The sequence below is a fragment of the Dasypus novemcinctus genome, chromosome 9 (genome assembly GCF_030445035.2).
Source record: "Dasypus novemcinctus isolate mDasNov1 chromosome 9, mDasNov1.1.hap2, whole genome shotgun sequence".
In the NCBI taxonomy this organism is placed as follows: domain Eukaryota; kingdom Metazoa; phylum Chordata; class Mammalia; order Cingulata; family Dasypodidae; genus Dasypus; species Dasypus novemcinctus.
In genome coordinates this window covers 109,128,476-109,150,344 of record NC_080681.1, presented here as the reverse complement: position 1 = coordinate 109,150,344, position 21,869 = coordinate 109,128,476, and the positions used below count along the sequence as shown (strand labels likewise).

The 21,869-nt window shown below is 42.3% G+C and overlaps 1 protein-coding gene across 1 annotated transcript in view; it reads right to left on the bottom strand.

Annotated features, from left to right (window-relative positions):
• The window catches only part of PAFAH2 (platelet activating factor acetylhydrolase 2), a 41,574-nt gene extending 20,160 nt beyond the window's left edge, over positions 1-21,414 (bottom strand). Inside the window, exons 1-8 of the mRNA XM_004450519.4 lie at positions 21,257-21,414; positions 13,800-13,940; positions 12,658-12,811; positions 11,737-11,833; positions 5,558-5,626; positions 5,033-5,174; positions 4,018-4,131; positions 67-158 (exon numbers count right to left, since the gene is read on the bottom strand). Coding sequence (XP_004450576.1) covers positions 67-158; positions 4,018-4,131; positions 5,033-5,174; positions 5,558-5,626; positions 11,737-11,833; positions 12,658-12,811; positions 13,800-13,889 — 758 coding nt within the window. The 5' untranslated portion in view covers positions 13,890-13,940; positions 21,257-21,414. The remainder of the gene's footprint in view (positions 1-66; positions 159-4,017; positions 4,132-5,032; positions 5,175-5,557; positions 5,627-11,736; positions 11,834-12,657; positions 12,812-13,799; positions 13,941-21,256) is intronic.
• Between the last annotated feature and the right edge of the window lie 455 nt (positions 21,415-21,869).

Sequence of the window (21,869 nt, the reverse complement as noted above, 5' to 3'; positions counted from 1 at the left end):
CACATAGTACCTGTGTAACAAATTCTGAATGAATAGTGTGTGGAGCAGCATAATTGGGAAACTCACCGAAACTGGGTCTCCTTGACCAAAGCCAGAACAGCAGTGGCCCCCCCAAATGAATGTCCCATCACAGCTATGCGACTCATGTCAATGCTGCCCTGAGGAAAGTAGAGAATTTAGGAATTCTTCAGGGGCTAGAGGAAGAAATTGTGAGGCAATGAGGCAGAAGGCACAAGAAAGTGGGTGAGTCCACCAAAACCAAGAACCTCTTGCCTAAGGGAGAACAGGAAGTCAGGTAATCCCTGGACTGAGCAACCTTCTGTAGGCAGGAATTCTGAGAACCTTGTTTTTCCTCTTTTTTTTTTTTTTTGTAATCTCACCACCTAACAATTAGTAGATTATGGTATACACTCAAATATCTATGAATCCATGAATGGATAGAAATTATATCAGATTCCACACCACCCCATCAGTATAGGAGCACATTAAGAATAAGAATCCTCTCCAGCCTTTAGAATCTCTGCCTTATAAACTGATCCCCAAAGTGAATGACACATAGAGAAAGGTGAATGGGGATGTTTCTGCTGCCCAGTCTACTTTGCTCTGAAGCAAGGGATGCTTGTACATAAATCAACTCAGGTTCTACTTTCTCTGGATATCTATCCTGATTTTTATCCATAGCTCAGGGGGAGAGGGAGTGAATCTGCTCACGGAAACATGCTCTGAAAATATCTATTTCTGGTTGTTTCCAGGAGCCTTAGGGCATGGTTATATAAAAAACACTGCAGCTACCTGCTAAGGGAATTGGGAAATCTCTCTAAGCTTTGCTGTCCAGCTTCTGCTTTGAACCCTGGCTCTCCTCTGTTCTTCCTAATTTTTATTACAAGGCTTTGGGCCTAAATTCTCCCTCTTTGCTCAGTACCTTCAGATCAAGAACTTGGTTAGATGGCTTGTTTAGACTATTTTTTTTAACAGACTAATATATTTACATAACTCTAAAATGAGAAGAATAGAGATAAGTTTCCCACTTATCCCATTCCCTATCCACATAGTTGCAGACTCCACCCCCAAACGTGTCCTTGCAGAGACTGTATGTGCATATACAAGGAAACAGGAATATATACATTCCCTCTTCCCTTTTACACAAGTGGAACTGCATCTTACTTTTTTTGCATAACGATATTAGTATGTAAAGAGCTTCCTTATCCTTTTTTTAAAAGATTTATTTATTTTACTTTATTTATTTTTAATTTATTCCCCCTCTCCTACCCATGGTTCTCTTGTCTGTCTGCTCGCCTTCTCCAGGAGGCACCAGGAATCGAACCCAGGACATTCCACATGGGAGGGAAATGCCCAGTGGCTTGAGCCACATCCACTTTCCATAGGTTGCAGCATCTGCTCACTTGTGGCATCTGCTCGTTTAGGCATCTGCTCATTGCTGCTGGGTGTGGTGTCTAGCTCTCGTTGCGACATCTAGCACTCCTTGCTGTAGGTGCAGGCATATGCTTGTCTTCTTTAGGAGGCACCAGAACCCGAACCCAGGACCTCCCATGTGGTACACAGGTGCCCAACTTGTTGAGCCACATCCACTTTCCTCCTTATCCTTTTTTTACAGCTACCTTTGATTTCACCATAGTATAACCAGCTAGCTCATCGCCACACATCTGTTTCTCTTTCTCCTGACATACAGCTAGACTATATTTCCCAGGCTTCCTTGCTGTTATATAGTTTTGAGTTAGATGTTAGATTGAGTTCTAGCAAATAAATGTGAACAAAAGTGATATCTCCTGACATTTGTATAATCTAAGTATCTTGAACGATAAAGTGATATCTCTACTTCTAGGCCTGATCTATTAAAAAAAACCTCCCTCATAGAAACTTCCATGCCTTTCCCATTCTGCGGGTTTTTTGTTTACACAGTGAAGTTAGGTTTCACAAGTTGAAGAGGGTAGTCATAAGGTGAAAGGAGTCTGGATCCCTGAATCACCCCTCACAGAAAAATACACATTTTTCACTTTATGTGGGAAAAAAAATAAATTTCTATTATGTTAAGCCATCAAGATTTGGGGTTTATATGCTATAGCAATTAGCGTTACCCCAACTAATACATTCCTTGTACCATAATCTATTAAGCCAGCTAGTTCCCTTATTGGTGAATAGTTTAGGTGACTATCAATCTTTGGCTATTACAAACAACACTGGAATTGAATAACTGTACATATATATATCATATTGCATGCATGCAGGTATGTGTGGGATAAATATAGAGAACTGGAAATTGCTAGTTCAAAGAATATGTGCATTTGTACTGATGATAGCTGTTGCCAAATCACCCTCCATGGGGTAACTTGTGCTCTCACCAGTAGCGTAAGAGTATCTACTTCCCCACGGCTTTGTCAACATAGTGAGTAATCAATTTTTGGATCTTACTCAATCTGACAGCTGAAAATTTACTTAGCTTTTCAATTCTATATCTCCCAAAAAAACTGCCTTTCAACTAATCCAACTGTACTTACCATTTTCTAATTCTTGTCTCAGGTTCACAGCCATGCAGGCATGGCTATCAGTGCCCTGGGCTCCTGCTTCTCTGTGGGGGGTTGACAACACATTCCAAATACTTAGGAAAGCACTCTAGGTTTCAGGTTCTGCCATACCTACTGACCATCCAGACAGCTGCTTCTCCCTGGAGGACTTAACCAGAGCCTTTCAAAGATATTTTCTAAAGAGGATTCGGGGAGTAAAGCACAGGTTTTGGGATCAAAAAACCCCACTTTAAAGTTTAACTCTACCACTTCCTTAGCTGTGTAACCTTGGGTAGATATTTAGCTTCTTTGATCCTTGGTTTCTTTCCATGTAGAAAAGGTAATAATACTTACTTTGTAAGTTTGTGTATCTGTTATCATAGTAAGTACTCACAAAACAGTAGTTGCTCTTTTTATATATACCCCTCTTATTCATACAATGGAATATTGCAAGGCTATTAAAAATAATGCCATAGAAAAATGTGAACTAGCAATGAGAAGACATTCATATTGCTTTGCTAAGTGAAAAATAGAAGCTATAAAACAGCTTGTATTAAATATTATTTTAAAATATACATACATACATATACATAATATGCATTTTAAAAGAACTAGAAGGATGAATACAAAAATGTAAAAAAAATGACTCAGAAGAGAAAAAACAGATTTTACTTTCTTTTTTTCTTCACGTTTTTGAGGTTTTGTTTGGTTTGGTTTTCTGCATAGAACCTGAGCTACTTTTCAGGAGGAAAAAATTAAAGATTTGGGGGGTGGGGGAAAGGAGATGTGGGGAGAAGGGGGAAGAATGTACCTTCATAGATGCTGAATTTCATAGCTAGAACTTTTTTATATTCTCCTTGGGAGGGTTCTTTTTTTTTTCTTGGGAGGGTTCTTGAGATTCCTTCAAAGGAAGTAACTAGTCTACAGTAGACAGTGGACACAAATTTGCTGTTCAATAGCCCTCCCATTGGGGGATGAACCATCTCTCCCCTACCCATGTGGCCCTGGTGGGGTCATCATTCCTGGTAACCAGCTTCCCATGGTCCAGAAATGGTTGTTTAACCCAGACAGGCCAATCAGAATACTCTATCCCACTGGCACAGTGACTGACCCAGAAGTGGCCATGTGACCCAAGTAGGGCTACAGTTTTAGAGAAGTAGAAGGAAGAGAGATAAATAAGGAGCAGTGAGTTGAGATGTAGGCTTGGGCTGCAAGCAACCATCCTTTGCCTAATGAAGAGAGTCTGGTGAGAATGAAGCCCCAATACATGGAGGGAAATTGAGTCAGAAAGGAGAAAGAGTGCCACAGCTTTGATGTTTTGGAGTCCCTAGATCCAGCTATACTAGTTTAAAGCCAGTTTGCCTTTGGTCTTCCCAGTTATATGAGCCAATAAATTCTTTTGCTTTAAACTAGTGTGAATTAGGTCTCTGTAATTTGTAACCAAGAAAATCCTGATGAATACCTTAGCTCCAGCTCAAACCAAATGCTGCCATACCTTTAAGGTCATCAAATCGAGACCACCAGGTAAGATGTTAAGGACAGTCTTCCCAGTAGTGACCTCTTGCAGGATCTTCAACACCCGCATACACTCACTCACCCTCTGATGTACCTGCAGCAGAGACAGTTCCAGTATAAGCTAGAACACCGCAAAATCACCTAGAGGGAATCACACTCACCTACAGGGCTAAGGAGAATGAAGGGGTAATTTGCACACCCATACCTCAGCAGGTTATATGGGTCCCATTGTCCTAAGACCTAGTTCTTCACAGCTCCCATAAGTATCCCCTAACAGTTTAACAATCAGTAGCTACCCATAAGGTTGACAGGAGGATTGAGTTAATATATATGAAAGTGTTTTTAACAAATGTAAATAATTGTTCTTATTACCAATCTAGTATTGGATTCTACTTGTCCATTTGGCTTTTGTCTACCTAGTACTTTCCCCTCTTATCCTATTAACCCTACCTTTTGAAGAATTGTCTCTGCCAACCCATGTCAAATCTAACCATGTATTTCTGGTGACTTCTGATTTTGATACTTCTTCCTAGTACACCCCTAAGACTTTTCAAACTGCAACTTAGGGCTGGGGAAGGGGCTGGAGGAGCAGCCCCAAATAGTCCTATTCCCTCAGATGGCAAGATTGAACATTTGCAAGCTCAGTGCTGCCAAGAGCTGTGGCTCTAACCTTATCAAGTAAGCCAGTTTGCAGATGAGGTCAACAATAAGTGGAGACAAAGATGAGAAGTGAAGAGCAAGTCCTGATGGCATTCGAGTCTGGTTCCAGCAGTCTTGCCCTTCCTACAGACTACTTACATGAGTCAATCAATTCCCCTTTTTCTTCAAGCAAGATTAAGGTGGGTTCCTATCACTTGTGATTGACAATGTGGCAAGCTCAGATCCACTATGACTGAGATTTCATGAGAGAGGATTAGTTACAAATCTCTCTTAGTGAGTGTAGTACAGAAAGGACAGGTTTATTAACTCTCCCTCCTCAAATGGCACCAGCCTACCTGGGGATTCCGAACATGGAATTCCTTCTCTCCTTCCCCAACTCGATGATAGGGGATCCATTCCTCCTCCAGCGACTCATTGGTAGGCTGGTTCTCCTCTGGAGCCTGCTTGCAGAAATAGGTGGTTGCAGCTGATCGGTCCCTGAAATACACATGCTATCAGAGAGAAACCTGAAGACACTCTTGATCTTATTTCTCTTCTTTAGCAACTCCTCCCTTAGAGCCAAGACATCTGGATCATCCTTTGGCTAGAAAAGGAGATCTGGAGTCATGTATAGTAAAACAGAAAAAATATTGACTTAAGAGATTGACTTGGGTTTGAACCTCAACTCAGCTGTGTCACTTTGGGTGAGTTCATATGCCAAATTGAACCTTGGTTTTTCTCACTGTTAAAATAGGGCTAATACCTTCCTGGCATGGTTGTTGTGAGGATTAGAAATAATATATCAAGAGGAAACTATTCTATATCCTAACCCATTGCAGGTACCTAAATAGTTTTAGTTTATTATGACTGCCATCTCTCACCTGTGTTCTAGCACAGCAACCACAAAGCCACGGGAGGCCAGCTCCATGCAGAAGGCTGAATACAATGTCCTAGAGATTCAGGAAGGAAAAGAGAGAAGCTAATCAAAGAATAGCTCAGAGGAGCAGATGTGGCTCATGTGGTTGAGTGCCTGCTTCCCAAATGGGAGATCGCTGGTTTGGTTCCTGGTGCCTCCTAAAAACAAAAACAAAAATCCAAACAACAAGCACACAAAGAGGGAACCAACTCAGGGTAGCCAATGTGGCTCCATGGTTGAGTACTGGCTTCCCACATACAAGGATATGAGGTCCCAGGTTCAATCCCCCACCCCAGTACATCAAAAGAAAAAAAAAAAAGACTCAGCTCTTAACACCCATTCCAAATATGCTCTGTTTTATTGGCCATCTCAAAAGATTGAATGGAGGAAGTATCATGTGGGGCAGTCCTTGTTAAGGTGCTCTCTCCAGCCAGCATATCCCTTTTCTTGACAAGGCTCCAAGAAGCATACCTAAATCAATCCATTGTGCTTTCCAATCCCATACAAACAACTGACTTATCGTTTCTTCTGAAATACAGTTTGACTACATCAACAATTGTGTTTTTATCGATAATACATCTGTTTACTTCCCAAATTGGTTAGTAAACTCCCTGAATACAGAAACCCTGATTAATTACTTTATGCAACTCATCTGTGATTTATCATGTAGATTTTCTTTCTATCATCCAACTTGCCAGGAAAAAAAAAAGGAATAAGGCAGACACTGCTAATTGCCTATTCCAATTAGCAGTGTCTTTCTATTTTTCCCTTTCTCCTTAATAACAGAATCTGATTTTCAGTTGAAGACCCTGTTATGACATCAAATACTACATTTCCAAGCCTTCCTTGCAGTCAGGCATGTCTACGTGATTATGTTCTAGCCCAGCATGCTCCAATAGAATTATAATGCTACCATCATGTATAGTTTAAATTTTTCTGGTACATACATTAAAAAAGAGCACAAAGAAACAGGTGAAATTAATTTTAATAATATATTTTATTAAACTTAGTATATCTAAAATATTATCATTTTAACATATAATCAAAATTTTTAAATTATTGAAATGGTTTACATTTTCTCCTACAAAGTCTTTGAAACGCAGTGCATATTTTTTTCTCCCCCTCCCCTGCTGTTTTTGCTGTTTGTGTCCATTTCTGTGTGATTTTCTGTGTCTATTTCTCATTTTGTCTCCTCTTCCCATTTTTCTCCTCTAGGATTCATCGGAATTCAATCCTGGGGACCTCCGAGGTGGAGACAGTTTCTGTCATTTGCGCCACCTCAGTTCCTGGTTTCTGCTGTGTCTTGCCTTTGACTCTCCCCTTTGTCTCTCTTTTTGTTGCATCATCATCTTGCTGCATGGCTCTCTGTGCAGGCACTAGGCTCGCCGTGCAGGCACTTGGCTCCCTATGCAGGCACTGGCTTGCTGCACAGGCCTGGCTCACTGTGTAGGCACGCCTTTACCAGGATGCCCCGGGGGTCAAACCTAGGTCCTCCTATATGGTAGACGGAAGCCCAATCACTTGAGCCACATCCGCTTCCCCCAGTGCATATTTTATACTTACCAAAAATCTCAATTGGACAAGCTACATTTCAAGTGGTTGATAGCCACTAGGGCTAGAGGCAACTGTAATTGACAGAACAGCTCTAGTCAATGAGATATAATCAGGTATGTTGTATAAAGTTTCCAGATAGTCTCCTTAAAAACAAGAGTGCTCCCTTTCTATTGTCTGGAAAGTGGACATAATGGCTAGAGTTACAGAAGCCACTCTGGGTCATGAGATAAGCTTAGAAATGAAAGCCATGTAGGCATAGCAGATGTGGCTCAGTGGTTGAGCACCAGCTTCCCACATATGAGGTCCTGGGTTCAAGACCCAGTCCCAGTACCTCCGAACAGAACAAAACAAACAAAAGCACAATTTGTTCTGGAAGCCATAAAGGGCAGAGCAAGATTACAAAAATGTTATAGAAGATGACTTTGTGGAGCTAATATATCAATCTGGACTGCCTAATGCTAGACTTCTTATCAGGGAGAAAAATTAACTTCATCTTGTTTAAGTAACTATTACTTGGGGATTTTCTATCAAGCACAACTTGCCCTAATCCTAATTGATATGGGAAGGTCAGTTTCTTAAGTATCTGTTTATCTTCTCCCACTTTTCTGGAGGAGGTAGTGAAAGAAATACTGGACATAGCCAGAGAGATTTCTGATACCTTCCTAGTTCAAACTGTATAACCCTAGGCAAGACTGTCTTTATGGGCTAGTTTGCTCATCTGCAAAATATGCATCCCTGCCTGCCTACCTCACAAGACTGCATGAGGCTGAAATGAGAGAACAGCTATAAAGGCCTGTTGTAAATGGTTAGGTAGTATTTAAATGCACACACTCCTTCCACAGATGGAAAGCCATAGGTCTATGACCTATGGAAAGGATCTCGGAGCTCAAATTAACACTAATGCAATGAGATGAAATAATATCCCCTTCCCTTCCTGCCCTTTTTCTTGGAATTTTGCTTTGGTTAATGAGAAGTATTTAGAACAGACGTACCCAGATCTATAGAGGTATAAAGTCTCAGCATAGATTCCTGGACCAAAAAGATCCCTCTCCAAAGTTATGTGCTCACCTGCTCTCTATATAAAATATTTGTGGGGCTTAGGAGGGAGTGCTTCTTAGCTTCTTTTCCCCACTAGACTATAATCTCTATGAGGGAAGGAACTCTATCTTCTTTTTCACTACCAATTCTGATACAAACCCTGGCACATAGCAGGTACTTGTTTTGAATAAAACTGAGCAGATACTCAATTTGATGGTTTTCAGTGTGACACTGAAACCATCTACTTGCCTTCCAGCCTCTTTTCCACATCAACTCTCCACTTCCTGACCTGTGTTATAGTTATATGAGTCCATATTCCAGCTCCCCTCTAGTAGACGTAAGTTCCCTGAGGCAGGATCATGATTTATCTATCTCTGTGTGTCCCACCTTCCCCTCATGTCAAGGAGATGGCACACAGCAGGTGCTCAAAAGATGTTGAATGAATGAATGAATGAGAAGCTAGCAAGATAAAGCCCTTGTATTTATTCTTTCATTCATTCAATAAATATTTATTGAGAAATAACTACATGGTTTCTGCCTTCATGGAACTTACAATCTACTAGGGAAGACAGATATTAAGGAATAATTACACAATAAATTCACTACAATTGTGTTAAATATTAGGAAGTATGGATTGTCTTATGAGAACACATTATTGGAAAACTTAACCAAACAGAATATAGGGAGTTAGGATTGGTGTCCTTAAGAAAGGGATATCAGGAAGAGGATATGGCTCAAGTGATAGAGCTTCTGCCTACCATATGGGAGGACCTAGGTTCAATCCCTGGGGCCTCCTGGTGAAAAAGAAGAGAAAACATGCCTTCACAGTGAGCCAGTACCTGTGTGAGTGCCCGCTTGGTGAGTGACTTGCCTGCACGAGTGCCTGTGCAGTGAGCCAGTGCCCTCAGCAAGTGAGTGACGCAGCAAGATGATGACGCATCTAAAGAGAGACAACGGGACAGTCAAGGTGAAGCATAGCAGAAACCAGTAACTGAGGTGGTTCAATTGACAGGGAACCTCTCTCCCCATCAGAGGTCTCCAGGATTGAATCCTGGTGAATCCTAGAAGAGAGAAAATGAGAAGAGAAGACAACACACAGACAGCAAAAAACAGCAGGGTGGGAGGAGCAGAAAGGGGGAAATAAATAAATAAATCTTTTTTTTTAGAAGAAAAAAAGAAAGGGGTATCCAAATGAAGACTTTGAGGGTAACTATGAGTTAGCTAGGCAAAGAGGGAGAAGAGGAAGAGAGGAGCAGAACAATGAATATTCTAGGCAAAGGGAACAGTCATAAAGCATGGCACAGATGGAAACCCTGAGGTAAGAAATAACATAGTATCTTTGAGTAAGTGAAAGAAGGTCAGTTTGTCTGGAAATCTAGAGTACTGTAGACAGCAAGAACAAGGCTGGAAACATTTGTCTTGGACCTGTATCCAGGTAAGATCTGGATTAAGTTCAAAAAGCTGTTAAAAACTTTTAAGTAGGGAAGTGATGTTCATTCATTAATAAATAGTTATTGGGAACCTACTATATACCATGCACTGTTCTTGGTGCTAGAATGACAAGATCATATTTGGTTTAAAAATAGATATCTCTGGCTACAGTATGGACAATTATTTGGAAAGTGGGGAGGCACGACTAGATGTCTTTGAGATTTGTAACAGTCTGGGACATAAACTAGTCTTATATATGTTGATGGATGAACATACATAAGAATATTCACAAACTTAAATAGGAATGGAAACATTACGGTTATGAAGCTATCTGATACACCAAAGTGTAGAAATGAGAATTCATCAGAAGAATTCAACATCAGGGGTTCTTAACCTTTTTTGTTCCATGGATCCCTTTGCCAGTCAGGTGGAAGCCACCTTACTAAGCCCATACTATACTGTGTATTATTTAATAAATATATCGCACTAGCACCAACACATCCCCCCAAGAATAACGTTTTTTTTGAATTTCAATTCAAGCTCACAGACCCCTTGTTAAGAACTCCTGTCTAAATGAACAGTGAATTCTAAAACTTGGTCCAAAGTTTCATGAAGTTTGGTAAAATATATCTTGCAATTCACCATCACCATGTTTCTCCATGCAGAGAAAGGGGGAGAAGTGACATGTTCATAAACTACTAGGTGTCAATCTAACTGAATCCTCATAAATAACTCTGTGAGAGCATAATCTCTATTTAACAGATAATGACATATAGGCTCAGTTACAAATTTTCCCATGCTCACACACAGTACTAGTGGGACAGCGAACATTTGCACATTCAACTGCTAGCTCTCTGAGTAAAGGGAATAAGTTTATCTTATTCACTGCTCCCCCAGTGCCTTATACATAGAAGTCACCCAATATATATTGGATAAAGGACTATCTGACTAGAAAGCTCAGGCTCTTTCTAGTATATCTGGGATGTTATATAGGAAGAAAGTTAAAAGTGTATATTTATACAAATTCCAGAACATGACAAGTAAAGGATGTGAAGCCTCAGAGAAGGATAAAGGGCCTTAGGAATCATGTTCTTAAAGCTAATCCATTCCTGTGGGTGTAAACCTGTTATAAGCAGGACCTTTGGATTAGGTTACTTCGGTTAAGGGGTGGCCCAGGGTGGGTTTTAATCCTCTTGCTAGAGTCCTTTATAAGAGAATGAAATTCAGACAGAGAGAAAGCCACAGAAGCAAGAAGCTAAAAGTAACGAAACCCAGATGAGAAGGAGAGACCAGCAGACACTGCCATGTGCCTTGCCATGTGAAAAGGAGTCCAGGATGGCCAGCAGCTGGTCTTTGGAAAGAAAACATCAACTGATGATGCCTTGATTTGAACATTTTTGTTAGCCTCAAAACTGTAAGCTGGTGGGAAACAGATGTGGCTCAACCAATCGGGCTCCCGTCTACCATATAGGAGGTCCAGGGTTCAATGCCTCCTGGTGAGGGCAAGCTAGCCCATGTGGCGAGCTGGCCCACTCAGAGTGCTGGACCGTGCTGGAATGTGGCCCCATGCAGGAGAGTGGCCCTGCGTGGGAATGCTGCCTTGCGTGGAAAAAGCCGCCCCATGCAGGAGTGCAGGCCGACACTGAGAGCTGGCACAGAAAGATGATGCAACAAGAGACACAGAGGAGAGAAAATAAGAAGACATAGCAGAACAGGGAAGCTGAGGTGGCACAAGAGAGTAATTGCCTCTTTGCTATTCCAGAAGGTCCCAGGATCAGTTCCTCCTGGAGCCACCTAATGAGAATACAAGCAGACACAGAACACACAGCGAATGGCGAATGGACACAGAACAGAAAACGAGGGGCAGGGAGAGAAATAAATTTAAAAAGTCAACAAAAAAACACACACACACACAAAAGGTAAAATGGTAAGTTAATACATTCCCATTGTTAAAAGTCAATTCATTTCAAGGTATCTGCATTTTGGCAGCTTTAGCAAACTAGGACAGTAGATAAGATAGCTAGCAGATGGAAATGTCTATTCTCTGCCGTTTGAGAATAAGACTCAGCAGCTGTCACTAGGCAAGGAATATGACAAGGGCTGGGAGAGAAAAACTCTTACCTGAAGGCTCCCAGGCCATGGGAAAAGATGATCAAGGGGTATCCAGACTCCTTTGTCTTAAAGGGGCCATTCCAGCTGATGGGCAGGCGACAGGATCCTAGCAGAGACATAGGCTATAGAACCTCTGAATGTCCCAAAACTATAATCCCAAAGGCAGCCTGGGCATAGGCATGGGTGGGGGCATGTGTTCCTCTCCTCTGGAGAACCACCATTTCCACCAACCCCCAGCAGCCCAAGGCAGTTAATCATCGATTCTTTCCCCTTTTCTTCCCTGAAGAGTAGAAAATGGGAAATTAAATCCAACAGTACAGAACTGAAAAACTATGGAGTAAACTGCTCAGATGCCAAAGTAGTGGGTAAGCTCTTAGAGGTGAGAGCTTTGGAATAACTGGATGAGTCAATATCACTCTACCCAGAAGAGGAGAGAACTGGGAGGGAGAACTGCAAGAGATGTAAGATCCTTGAGAGTTAAGAATGTTTCTCTGATCTACACAATAGCTGGTACAGAGAGGGAATTAACATATGCTGAATAAATGAGTAATAACCACCATTTATAGACTACACTCTATGTCCCAACCACTGCACAAGAGTGCTCTACCTACACCCTCAACAACCCTGCTGAGCAGGCATTTTATAGGTGAGGAAATCAAGGCTCAGACAGGCTAAGTAACTTGCCAAAGGCCCATAGGCAGTAAATGATAAAGTGTGGATTTGAACCCAAATCCCAATCCATAATCCAAGCTCTTATGCATATAATTCTCTTTCAACTCTCTACACTACATTGAATGAATGGATGTCCTACCACAAAAGGCTTGAATGATACCCTCTCCTGAGCAATGCAAACTACAAGGTGCTGTGTCCGTCTGGGGATATCCTAGGAACATAACCAAACCACTGGAAAAGCATCAGGTCAGCCCTTACCCATAGCCAGGTTGAACAGCAAACCCCCCCAGCGCTTATTAAACTGCAGGTAATCAGCCAGGCCAGTGCAGTACTCATAGCGGGGAATCCACAGGGGCTGCTCCATGGTCTCCTCTGCCTCTTGGCAGGGGTAGAAGAGTCGAAAGAAGCTCCCCTGCAGGAAAGAAGAAAACAGCTGCTCAGAGCAAGAAGCCCAGGCACTGCTAGATTTCCCAACAGACACACAGCTGGCAGGTGTTTAGGTCATCAGCAAAGCAGGGAACCAAATCAGGGGAATTAAGCTTCAGTTAATATATCTGAATTTTACACTCAGAAAATCCAAAAAGAAGCAATTTTATTTTTAGCATCCATATAAATCAACTGAATTAAATCTGTGGGGCACCAAAATATTTTCAGTGCTTAGGACATCCAAAGGTTTAAACCTAGCCCTGAGTCCAGGCCTGGAAGAGTCCTGGGAGCTAGAGATTTGGACTTGCACTGAATGAGGTGGATTGGTGGGTCACCCAGGCCACTCCTCCAGACTGGTCCTGGGAAAGCAATAGCATAGTCATTTTACACGGGAGCAGGTAAAGGGTTACCAGGAAGTGTGGCCTCTCACAAGGGAGAGGGAACAGTCCAAGGGCCAAAAGAGAAAGACCTCGGAACTGACTGAGGGAGAGCCCAGAAGCCAAGGCAGGGGGGGAAAACAGATTGAAGTGGGGGAGGAGAAAAAGGAGACTGTCTTCCTACCGGGCTGGGAGTCAAAGGGCAATGGCACATCTCATCACTCTTCCTCTCATATACTCAGATTAGGATGAGATCAAAAAACCTCTCCAGGACCAGGCATCTGCCCTCAAGAAAGGTGAAAGAATCTGAGAGCTGTCTTAGAAGCTTGAGCCCTCTTTCCTCCTAAATGGAAAAAGAACCCATCATCTGTATATTGGGGTATTTATCATTGGAAAGAGGAAGAAGACATCAAGCAAGAGAGACCTAGATCTCAGGACTGAGAGTCAGAATCGCTTGAGCTTTTAATCAAATCCATGACGAGGTATGACTTAGATTCCCCATCTGGGACTGTATAGCCAAACTTGATATCAGTAAGTCAAGGTGCAGGCAGAAGGATTGGGAAGTGCAACAGAAGGGATAGAGCTAGAGACACTTACCTTGAGACTGTGACCCTCCATCACATCTCCACAGCCTACCAGGTGAGGTCCTGTTACAGGTGGAAAACCCACGGACTGATTGACTCCCATTTCACCAGTAGCCAAATCAAACAACGACTTGAGCAGTGCTGAACTTGACAGCTGGAGGGTGGAACATAAAACAGCTTCTTGCTGATTTCCTCTTAGCTTCCTGTTGCATACTGTGTTATCTGCCAGCCCTCCCTATCACTCCATCCTCCCTGCCAGTTATTCTTTAAATCTTGTACATTATCTTCTTTGCTACACTGACTTTGCTAAGGTCTAGGGGTGGCTTTTTTTATTTTTTGGGTGGAGTTGTGGAGGAGAGAGCAAGCTTCCACACTCAAAACCCATTAACAAGTGTTTATTCAGCACCTACTACATGCCCAGCATGGCAATAACTGCTGCAGAGAATTTAACACAGACCTTGCCTTCATGAAGCTAATGAAAATAACCACTAAAATCTACTGTTTACTAAGTCAGGATTGCACAAAGTTCTTTACATACGTCATTTAATTCTCTTAACAACTCTGAGATAGTTATGACTAAGATCTTATTTTACAGATGAGTAAACTAAGGCCTAGAGAGGTTGAATAATTTTTCCCAGTTACACTGCTAATAGGTGACCAACCCACATCTATCTAACTATAGAATCTGAGCTCTTAACTGTTACTGACCCTGCTCATGGAGAGACTCAGTTATACATATACAAAGTCACTGATCTAAACTACAGACTGTGAGTCTATCTGGATTTAAAAGAGGGAAAGACAACAAGACTTGTCAGGAATAATCAAGGAACGCTTCTTGGAAGAGGTGGCACTGGTGCTGGGTCTTGAAAAATGAGGAAGATTTAGAGAGGCAGGGACAAGAAGGAATGCATTTCTAGACAAGACAGAACATAAGAGCAAAGAAAGGCAGCAATAGGAAGAGATGAGGTGGGCAGTAGATTGAACAGTAGTATTCAGTGCGGCAAATATGCACAATCCTGGCTAGATAACTATCCTATAATCCAACTGCTTCCCAATTGGTACAAAGGTCATTTAATTCTCCCTCCTCCTCTTCAATTTCACCATCATCATCACATTTAATGAATACTTACTCTGTGTGGGAACTATGCTAAGTGCTTTATGTATATCATTTAATTTAATCTTCACAATATGGATTATTATCTGAGATATGTATTATTTTTTAAACAAATCAATTTTATTGATACATAATAATAAAGGATACAATTCATCCAAAGTATGCAATCAGTGGTATTTGGTATAATCACATAGTTGTACATTTACCACTTGAATCATTATTAAAGCATTTTCATTATTTCAATAATAATAATAAGCAAAAAAAAACCCAGCTAAACACACAAGCAAGAAATTTCTTCATCTCTCAATGAGATACATACTATTATTTTACTTTATAGATGAGGAAACTGAGGCTTGATAAGGTTAGAGAATTTACCCAAGATCACACAACTAGTAGACCCAGGGCAATGCAATTGCAATGGTGGCCTCCTAGCATCTGTTCTGTCCTGCACCCAATGCACAGCAGTCATATGATTTGAATGGGGCTGACCTCTCCCTAATCTCTAGAGTTGACCCTTATCTGACCTGAGCCTATCAGTCTTGGGCATCTCCTGGTCAGGTTTTGGATGAAAAGTGGACATATATCATCAGTTGCTCCAATTAAAATAAAGCCCCAGACTTCGGTTTGATGGTAGAGGAGAGAAAAGTTCTTTCTTTCTCTGAACTAGTGTGATGTGCAAATGTGGAGCCTAGAACTGCAGCAGCCATTTTGCTACCTTGAAAATGAAGCTATCCATGGAAGATGGTAAAGCTGGGAGAATCACAGCAGTCCTGAAGACATTAAAAATCTCTGGATGAGATCATACCTGAAACCTGACCCACTCCTAGATTTTCTAGCATGAGTCAATAAATTCCCTTTTTTTTTTTTTTTTTTTGTTTAAACCAACTGAATTTAGATTTCTAGTGTTTACAAGCAAAAGCATAGCATCTAAACTGATAAACTGAGTCCCAGGTCCTTTTCCTAACCATCACTGTTATTTTGCTTTCTTTAAGACACTCTGGCCGCTGGACTTGACCCAGTGGTTAGGGCGTCCATCTACCACATGGGAGGTCTGCGGTTCAAACCCTGGGCCTCCTTGACCCGTGTGGAGCTGGCCCATGAGCAGTGCTGATGCGCACAAGGAGTGCCCCCCCATGCAGGGGTCTCCCCCACATAGGGGAGCCCCACGAGCAAGGAGTGTGCCCTGTAAGGAGAGCCACCCAGCGAAAGAAAGCGCAGCCTGCCCAGGAATGGCACCTCCCACACAGAGAAATGACGCAGCAGGATGACGCAGCAAAAAGAAACACAGATTCCTGTGCCACGGACAACAACAGAAGCGGACAAAAGAAGATGCAGCAAATAGACACAGAGAACAGACAACTGGGATGGGGGTGAAGGGGAGAGAAATAAATAAGTAAATCTTTAAAAAAAGACACTCTGAGAGGAATCAGATGGTTCAAGTTCCAGCATGTCTGGGCAAGAACAGACCTTAGAGATAATTTCTATCAACCCTCCCAAGAATCTCCCTCCCTGCAAGCCCAGTACATATTATGTACTGTATGGATAAAGAAACCAAGGTCCTAAGAGCTTACGTGAGCTGCTCAAGGTACAAGCAGAACTGATCTCCTGATTGCTAACTTTCAACTGTGTGATCCAATTTAATTTTGGAAGAATATGAATGATTTCCTTCCTACTACAGATTTAACTTCTTCATTTTGTTTCTCTGAAGCAAATTTACAAATAAACCCAATTCTTTTTAAAAAAAGGCTAAGCTCCTGATGCACTGTCACTGGACTGTTCAGCCAGAGTGAAGTTAGATGTGTGCTGCTTAGTTTCAGACCCTGATCTTTCTTCTTTGTGACTGGGGGCAGAAACACGGAAGACATGTGGCTGCAGACACATCACCCACATGACAATGAAGCAGCTGCAAGTTATAACTGCTAGGAGAGGATCAGATAACATACCGCAGGAGTTCTGAGAAGAAAGAAACCACCTTTAGCTTTGGGAGTAAAGGGCAGGGGGAAATGAGAAAGGTCGAAACTTCCAAGCAGAAGAAAGAGTATGAGCAAAGGCATAAAGAAAAGAAAGCATATGTAAGAAACAGCAATTAGTAATGCATACAAGGTGATAAAGGGGGGTTGTGATCAGATTTGAAGGGAAGCAATTCCTTAAGTGCTAGGCTAAGAGTTGGGATCTCCTCTGGAAATGGGGTCATGGATATGGAAGATATTAAGACTGAAAAACCCAGGTTTGAGGTCTTTGCTGCCTAGTTTTATTAGCATGAGCAAATTATCTCATCTTTCTAAACCTGATTCCCCTACTATGCAATGGGAATGTCCCTACCCTCATAGGATTTCTGAGGACATAAAACAAAGCAATGCATTTAAAGCACCTCTTGCAGTGCCTGGCTCTTAGGAAGTATCCAATAAATATTTGTTGAAGCAATAGGATTTGGCAACTGCCTGTGGGTGGAGAGTTAAGGAAGAGCAAAGAGCCAAAGATGGCAGGTTTTAGTACTGGGTGAGCAGGATGATAGTAGTGTCTTATGTGAAGAGATGTTTACTGTACTCTGCATACAGGCCAGTGCTCGGGATAGGAATCAAGACTAGTAGACCTGAAAACAGCCAAACAGAAGGGGTACCGAACACTCTGGCGGTCCTGGCAAGGTTCTGGAAGGGTCATCAACTAAACTGTTTGGAAATAAATAAAAACTAAAGAAGCTTGGGAAGCTGTGGCTCAATCAGTTGGGCTCCCGTCTACCATATGGGAGGCCCTGGGTTCATGTACCAGGGCCTCCTTGTAAAGGCAAAGCTGGCCCGGGTGCCACAGAGAGCTGATGGCCAATGCGTGACAGAGAGCTGACGGCCCGTGCACCGCGGAGAACTGGCGCAGCAAGATGACGCAACAAACGGAGACAAGCAGATGCGGAAAAAACATGTAGTGAGTGGACACAGAGAAGAGATAGCAAAGAAAGGAACAAGCCATGGGGGTTGGGGGGGAATAAATAAATTTTTAAAAATCTTCAAAAAAAAAAAAACTAAACTAAAGAAGCTAACTGGCTTGAAAATGAATCTGTGTTCCTTGGGCTCACACAGATTGATGCCTAAAAAGGACAAGGTAGGGAAGCAAATGTGGCTCAACTGATAGAGTGTCCACCTACTATATGGAGGGTCCAAGGGTTTGATACCCAGGGCCTCTTGATCCATGTGGTAAGCTGGCCCACGTGTCGTGCTACCGTGTACAAGGAGTGCTGTGCCACACAGGGGCACCCCCGCGTAGAGATGCCCCACATGCAAGGACTGCGCCCCGCACGGAGAGCCACCTTGTGTGAAAAAAGCACAGCCAGCCGTGAGTGGCACATGGAGCGCTGATGTAGCAAGATGACGTAACAAAAAGAGACGCAGTTTCCCAGTGCCACCTGACAATGCAAGTGGATGTAGAAGAACACGTAGAGAATGGACACAGAGAGCAGACAATTGGGGGGGGGGGGAAAGGAAGGGAGAGAAATAAATAAAACAAATCTTTTTTTAAAAAAAAGGACAAGGGATATGGGAAAATCCAATCTGACTTGTAAATTTTGCCAGTGGGCCATCCACATTGAGTATCCAGGATCATTTCTAACAAACGCCATAGAATTTACCAAGGATTCAGCCCAGGTGTCTCTGCCCACTTTTGCTCACCCTGTCTAAACAATTTATGATGGTGCTTGCCTGCCTAGAAGCCTTTCTACTCATCCAAACCTGCCCTATCCATCAAGGCCTAGTGAAATTCCCAGTCCTCTGTGAAAATTTTTAAGTCCCTCCAATAGTCCCTTCTCCCAATTCTTAGCACTGTATTCCTTATTTGGTAACCAATCACAGACTGTTTTAAGACAGTTTTTAGATTTTAAGCAGTTTCCAATCAGTAACTTGCTTACAATGGGTGGTCCAATAGAATCTAGATCAGGAATTGCTGAACTTATCATCACAATCACCTGTGAAACTTTTAAAAAAAATGTAGATTCTAGGGTCTCATTCCCAAAGGTCTGGAATGGAAGTCAAGATCAGTTTTTATCCTCTTGACATAGAGGTGCAATGGACACAACCAATCCAATGTCCACATAGAAGAGGTGGTATTGGATTGAGAAAAGTGGACATGGTGGACGATGGGTATGGGGAAAGGCAGGAAGAGATGAGAGGTGGAGGTGTCTTTGGGACATGGAGCTGCCCTGGATGGTGCTTCAGAGGCAATCACCGGACATTGTAAATCCTCACAGGGCCCACTGGATGGAATGGAGGAGAGTATGGGCCATGATGTGGACCATTGACTATGAGGTGCAGAGGTGCCCAAAGATGTACTTACCAAATCCAATGGATGTGTCATGATGATGGGAACGAGTGTTGTTGGGGGGGGAGAGGGGGGGTGGGGGAGCGGGGTTGAATGGGACCTCACATATATATTTTTGATGTAATATTATTACAAAGTCAATAAAAAAAAAAAAAGAGAAAAAAAAAAAAAAAGATCAGTTTTTAAAAGTTTCCTAGATGTTTCTGATCAAGGTTTGTGAACCTCTGGTCTAGATGGTACACAGGGTTTTTCTTTTACTTATACATACATGCATGCATGCAACAAATACAACACTTACTGAGTATATATTATGTACCAGTCTGCCATTTTCATAATAATGAAATCATAACCATTTCACTTGGTTTAATCCCCATGGCCACTGAGAAGCTTACTCCTGCTCATCGCTAGGACCTAATGTAGTACCCTGCATATAGCTGGTCTTAATACTGGCCTCAATATTAATTTATCAAATTAACTCTATTTAACTTACTTCTTATCTCTTCAGACATATTCCAGGCCTAAAGACTGTATTATACTTCTTTGTAAGCTAAATCTATCTCCATGCTTTTCACATAGTAGGGACTACTACAAATGTTCCTTCATTTGACTGTGATTTAAACCCTTCAGTTCTTTAATCTCTATCTTTTTGATCTAGAAGTAGGGCTATATGGTATAATGGGAAAAGATTTTGGTGACAGTTTGAATTTCATCTCTGCCACTTACTAGCTGTGTGATCTCAATCAAGTTCCTTAAATTTTAAAGCCTCTGATGAGTTTTAAATGAGATAATGTATATAAAGCACCTAACATATAGATGAGGATTAAATGAGATGTTGGTAAAGCAACTGACACACAAAAGGCACTAAATAAAATGGCAGCTACAACTATAATATTACAACTAACTACATGATCTCTCTGAGACTAAGTTTCTTATAAGTAAAATGGGGACACTTCATAGGTGAAATTTTAAAAATTTAAATTTAAAAATTGATACTGCGGAAGGCCTTATACATTTTAAGCACTTATAAAATGTTAGGAATTAATTAGTTATATCATGGTTCCCTTAGTCATGCCCAGCCAAGGTCTCTCTTTTTTTTGGCTCCAGATTAAACCTTTGGCAAAATGGAATCTCTTTGCCCAACCTTAACGAGGTTGAAACACTCTAGCCAAAGCCAGAGTTTACTCAATAGACCCAGAAGAGCCCAGAGGGAATGGATGAGGCTCACACTCACACTGCAACTGTCCACTCGCTGCTGGGGCCCTGTTTCCTGTGAGCAGGGACTACCCCTCTGCCAGTCCTGCGGACTTTGCACCACCCTCTACGTCAGGAAAGAGTCCAAGGGAAGGGCCTGAGCATCAAGGTGACAACTAGTAACAGAGCCAAGATAAGAGCATTAGTACTTGTAAAAATAATCTCCCGACCTGTGAAGGCTTTACATTCCGCAAAGCACTTCCACAAATACTAGTTTATTGGCTCCACCACACAGTCACAGCCTAAAACTGATAGAGCAATCGTTATCTCCATTTTATAGATGAGGAGTGTCCCAGAGATACGTGATTTGCCCAAGGTCACACACGAGGGAGTTGCAAAGCTGAACTAGAACCCGAGTCTGCTCATTACTAGTCCAGGAATCTTCCTCGGAGGACTAGGGGCCCTTCTCTCACTAGCATAATAAACAGCAAAGAGGGAGTAAAGTGAAGTACACGGAAGGTATGGGGCATAAAGAAGCCTAAGTTTCACAGAGGTGAGGCTGTGGAGGGTCTATGGTGGGGATGAAAGTGCAAGATGGGGATGTGGGCTTAAGGTGGGCTGGGTCGACGAGAGCGCAGGTTTGGATTCCAGGGGCTTCAGGAGTGAACGCTCGAGATTACATTGGGAGGGTTTGAGATATGAATCGATAGCTAAGAAAAGCATACAAAAAGGACGAAAGACTAATATGGAATTCCTGAGACTGAGAGACCAGGAAGCCCCAAACCAGGGTGGAATACAAGAAAAAAAAATGTCTGCAGGCACCTCAGCTCAGCATAAGGGGCTTCTCCAATCAAACTTACCCGTCAAGTTGTCCCCTCTAAAGCAGCTTCAGATGACTAACGCCAAGGAAAAGAGAAACCGCCCAGGAGCCCGTTGCCCTTTGGTAGTTGTAGTTTCCAGAACTCAACATGGGAACTTAGACGCGACTCCTGCCTCTCAGTCTGAAATTATAACTCCCGGGATGCACCGCGCAAGATCACTCATTAACAAGTTTAGGACTACAATTCCCAGAAGTCCAGGCGACCTCCCGTCGGGCGAAACCGCCCAAGGTCGAGGGTGCAGAGCGATTCCTCCCCCTGGTGGTCTGAGAAGTAGCTGCCACGATTACAAGTCTCGAGCGGAGGGTTATTGCTAAGAGAACGGTTAGTGACCCTGCGCTTTAACGTTCCTCAAATCGTTTCCAAACGTACCGAGAAATAAACCTCGCTTCACAGAGAGAGGAGGAGATTGGTGCTAGTTCCGTGTCCGCCACACTTTGCTTCCCGTGAGAGTCTGAGAGTGATAATTCAAATTAAATGTACATTCTCTACCAACCTGTACTTGTGACAGCTGTGATTTTCCGTTGTCCTTTAGAGACTCACAAGCTAAGAATAGGGAGATGTCTAAGAAGTCAGCTGGTCCCTTCCCCATCCC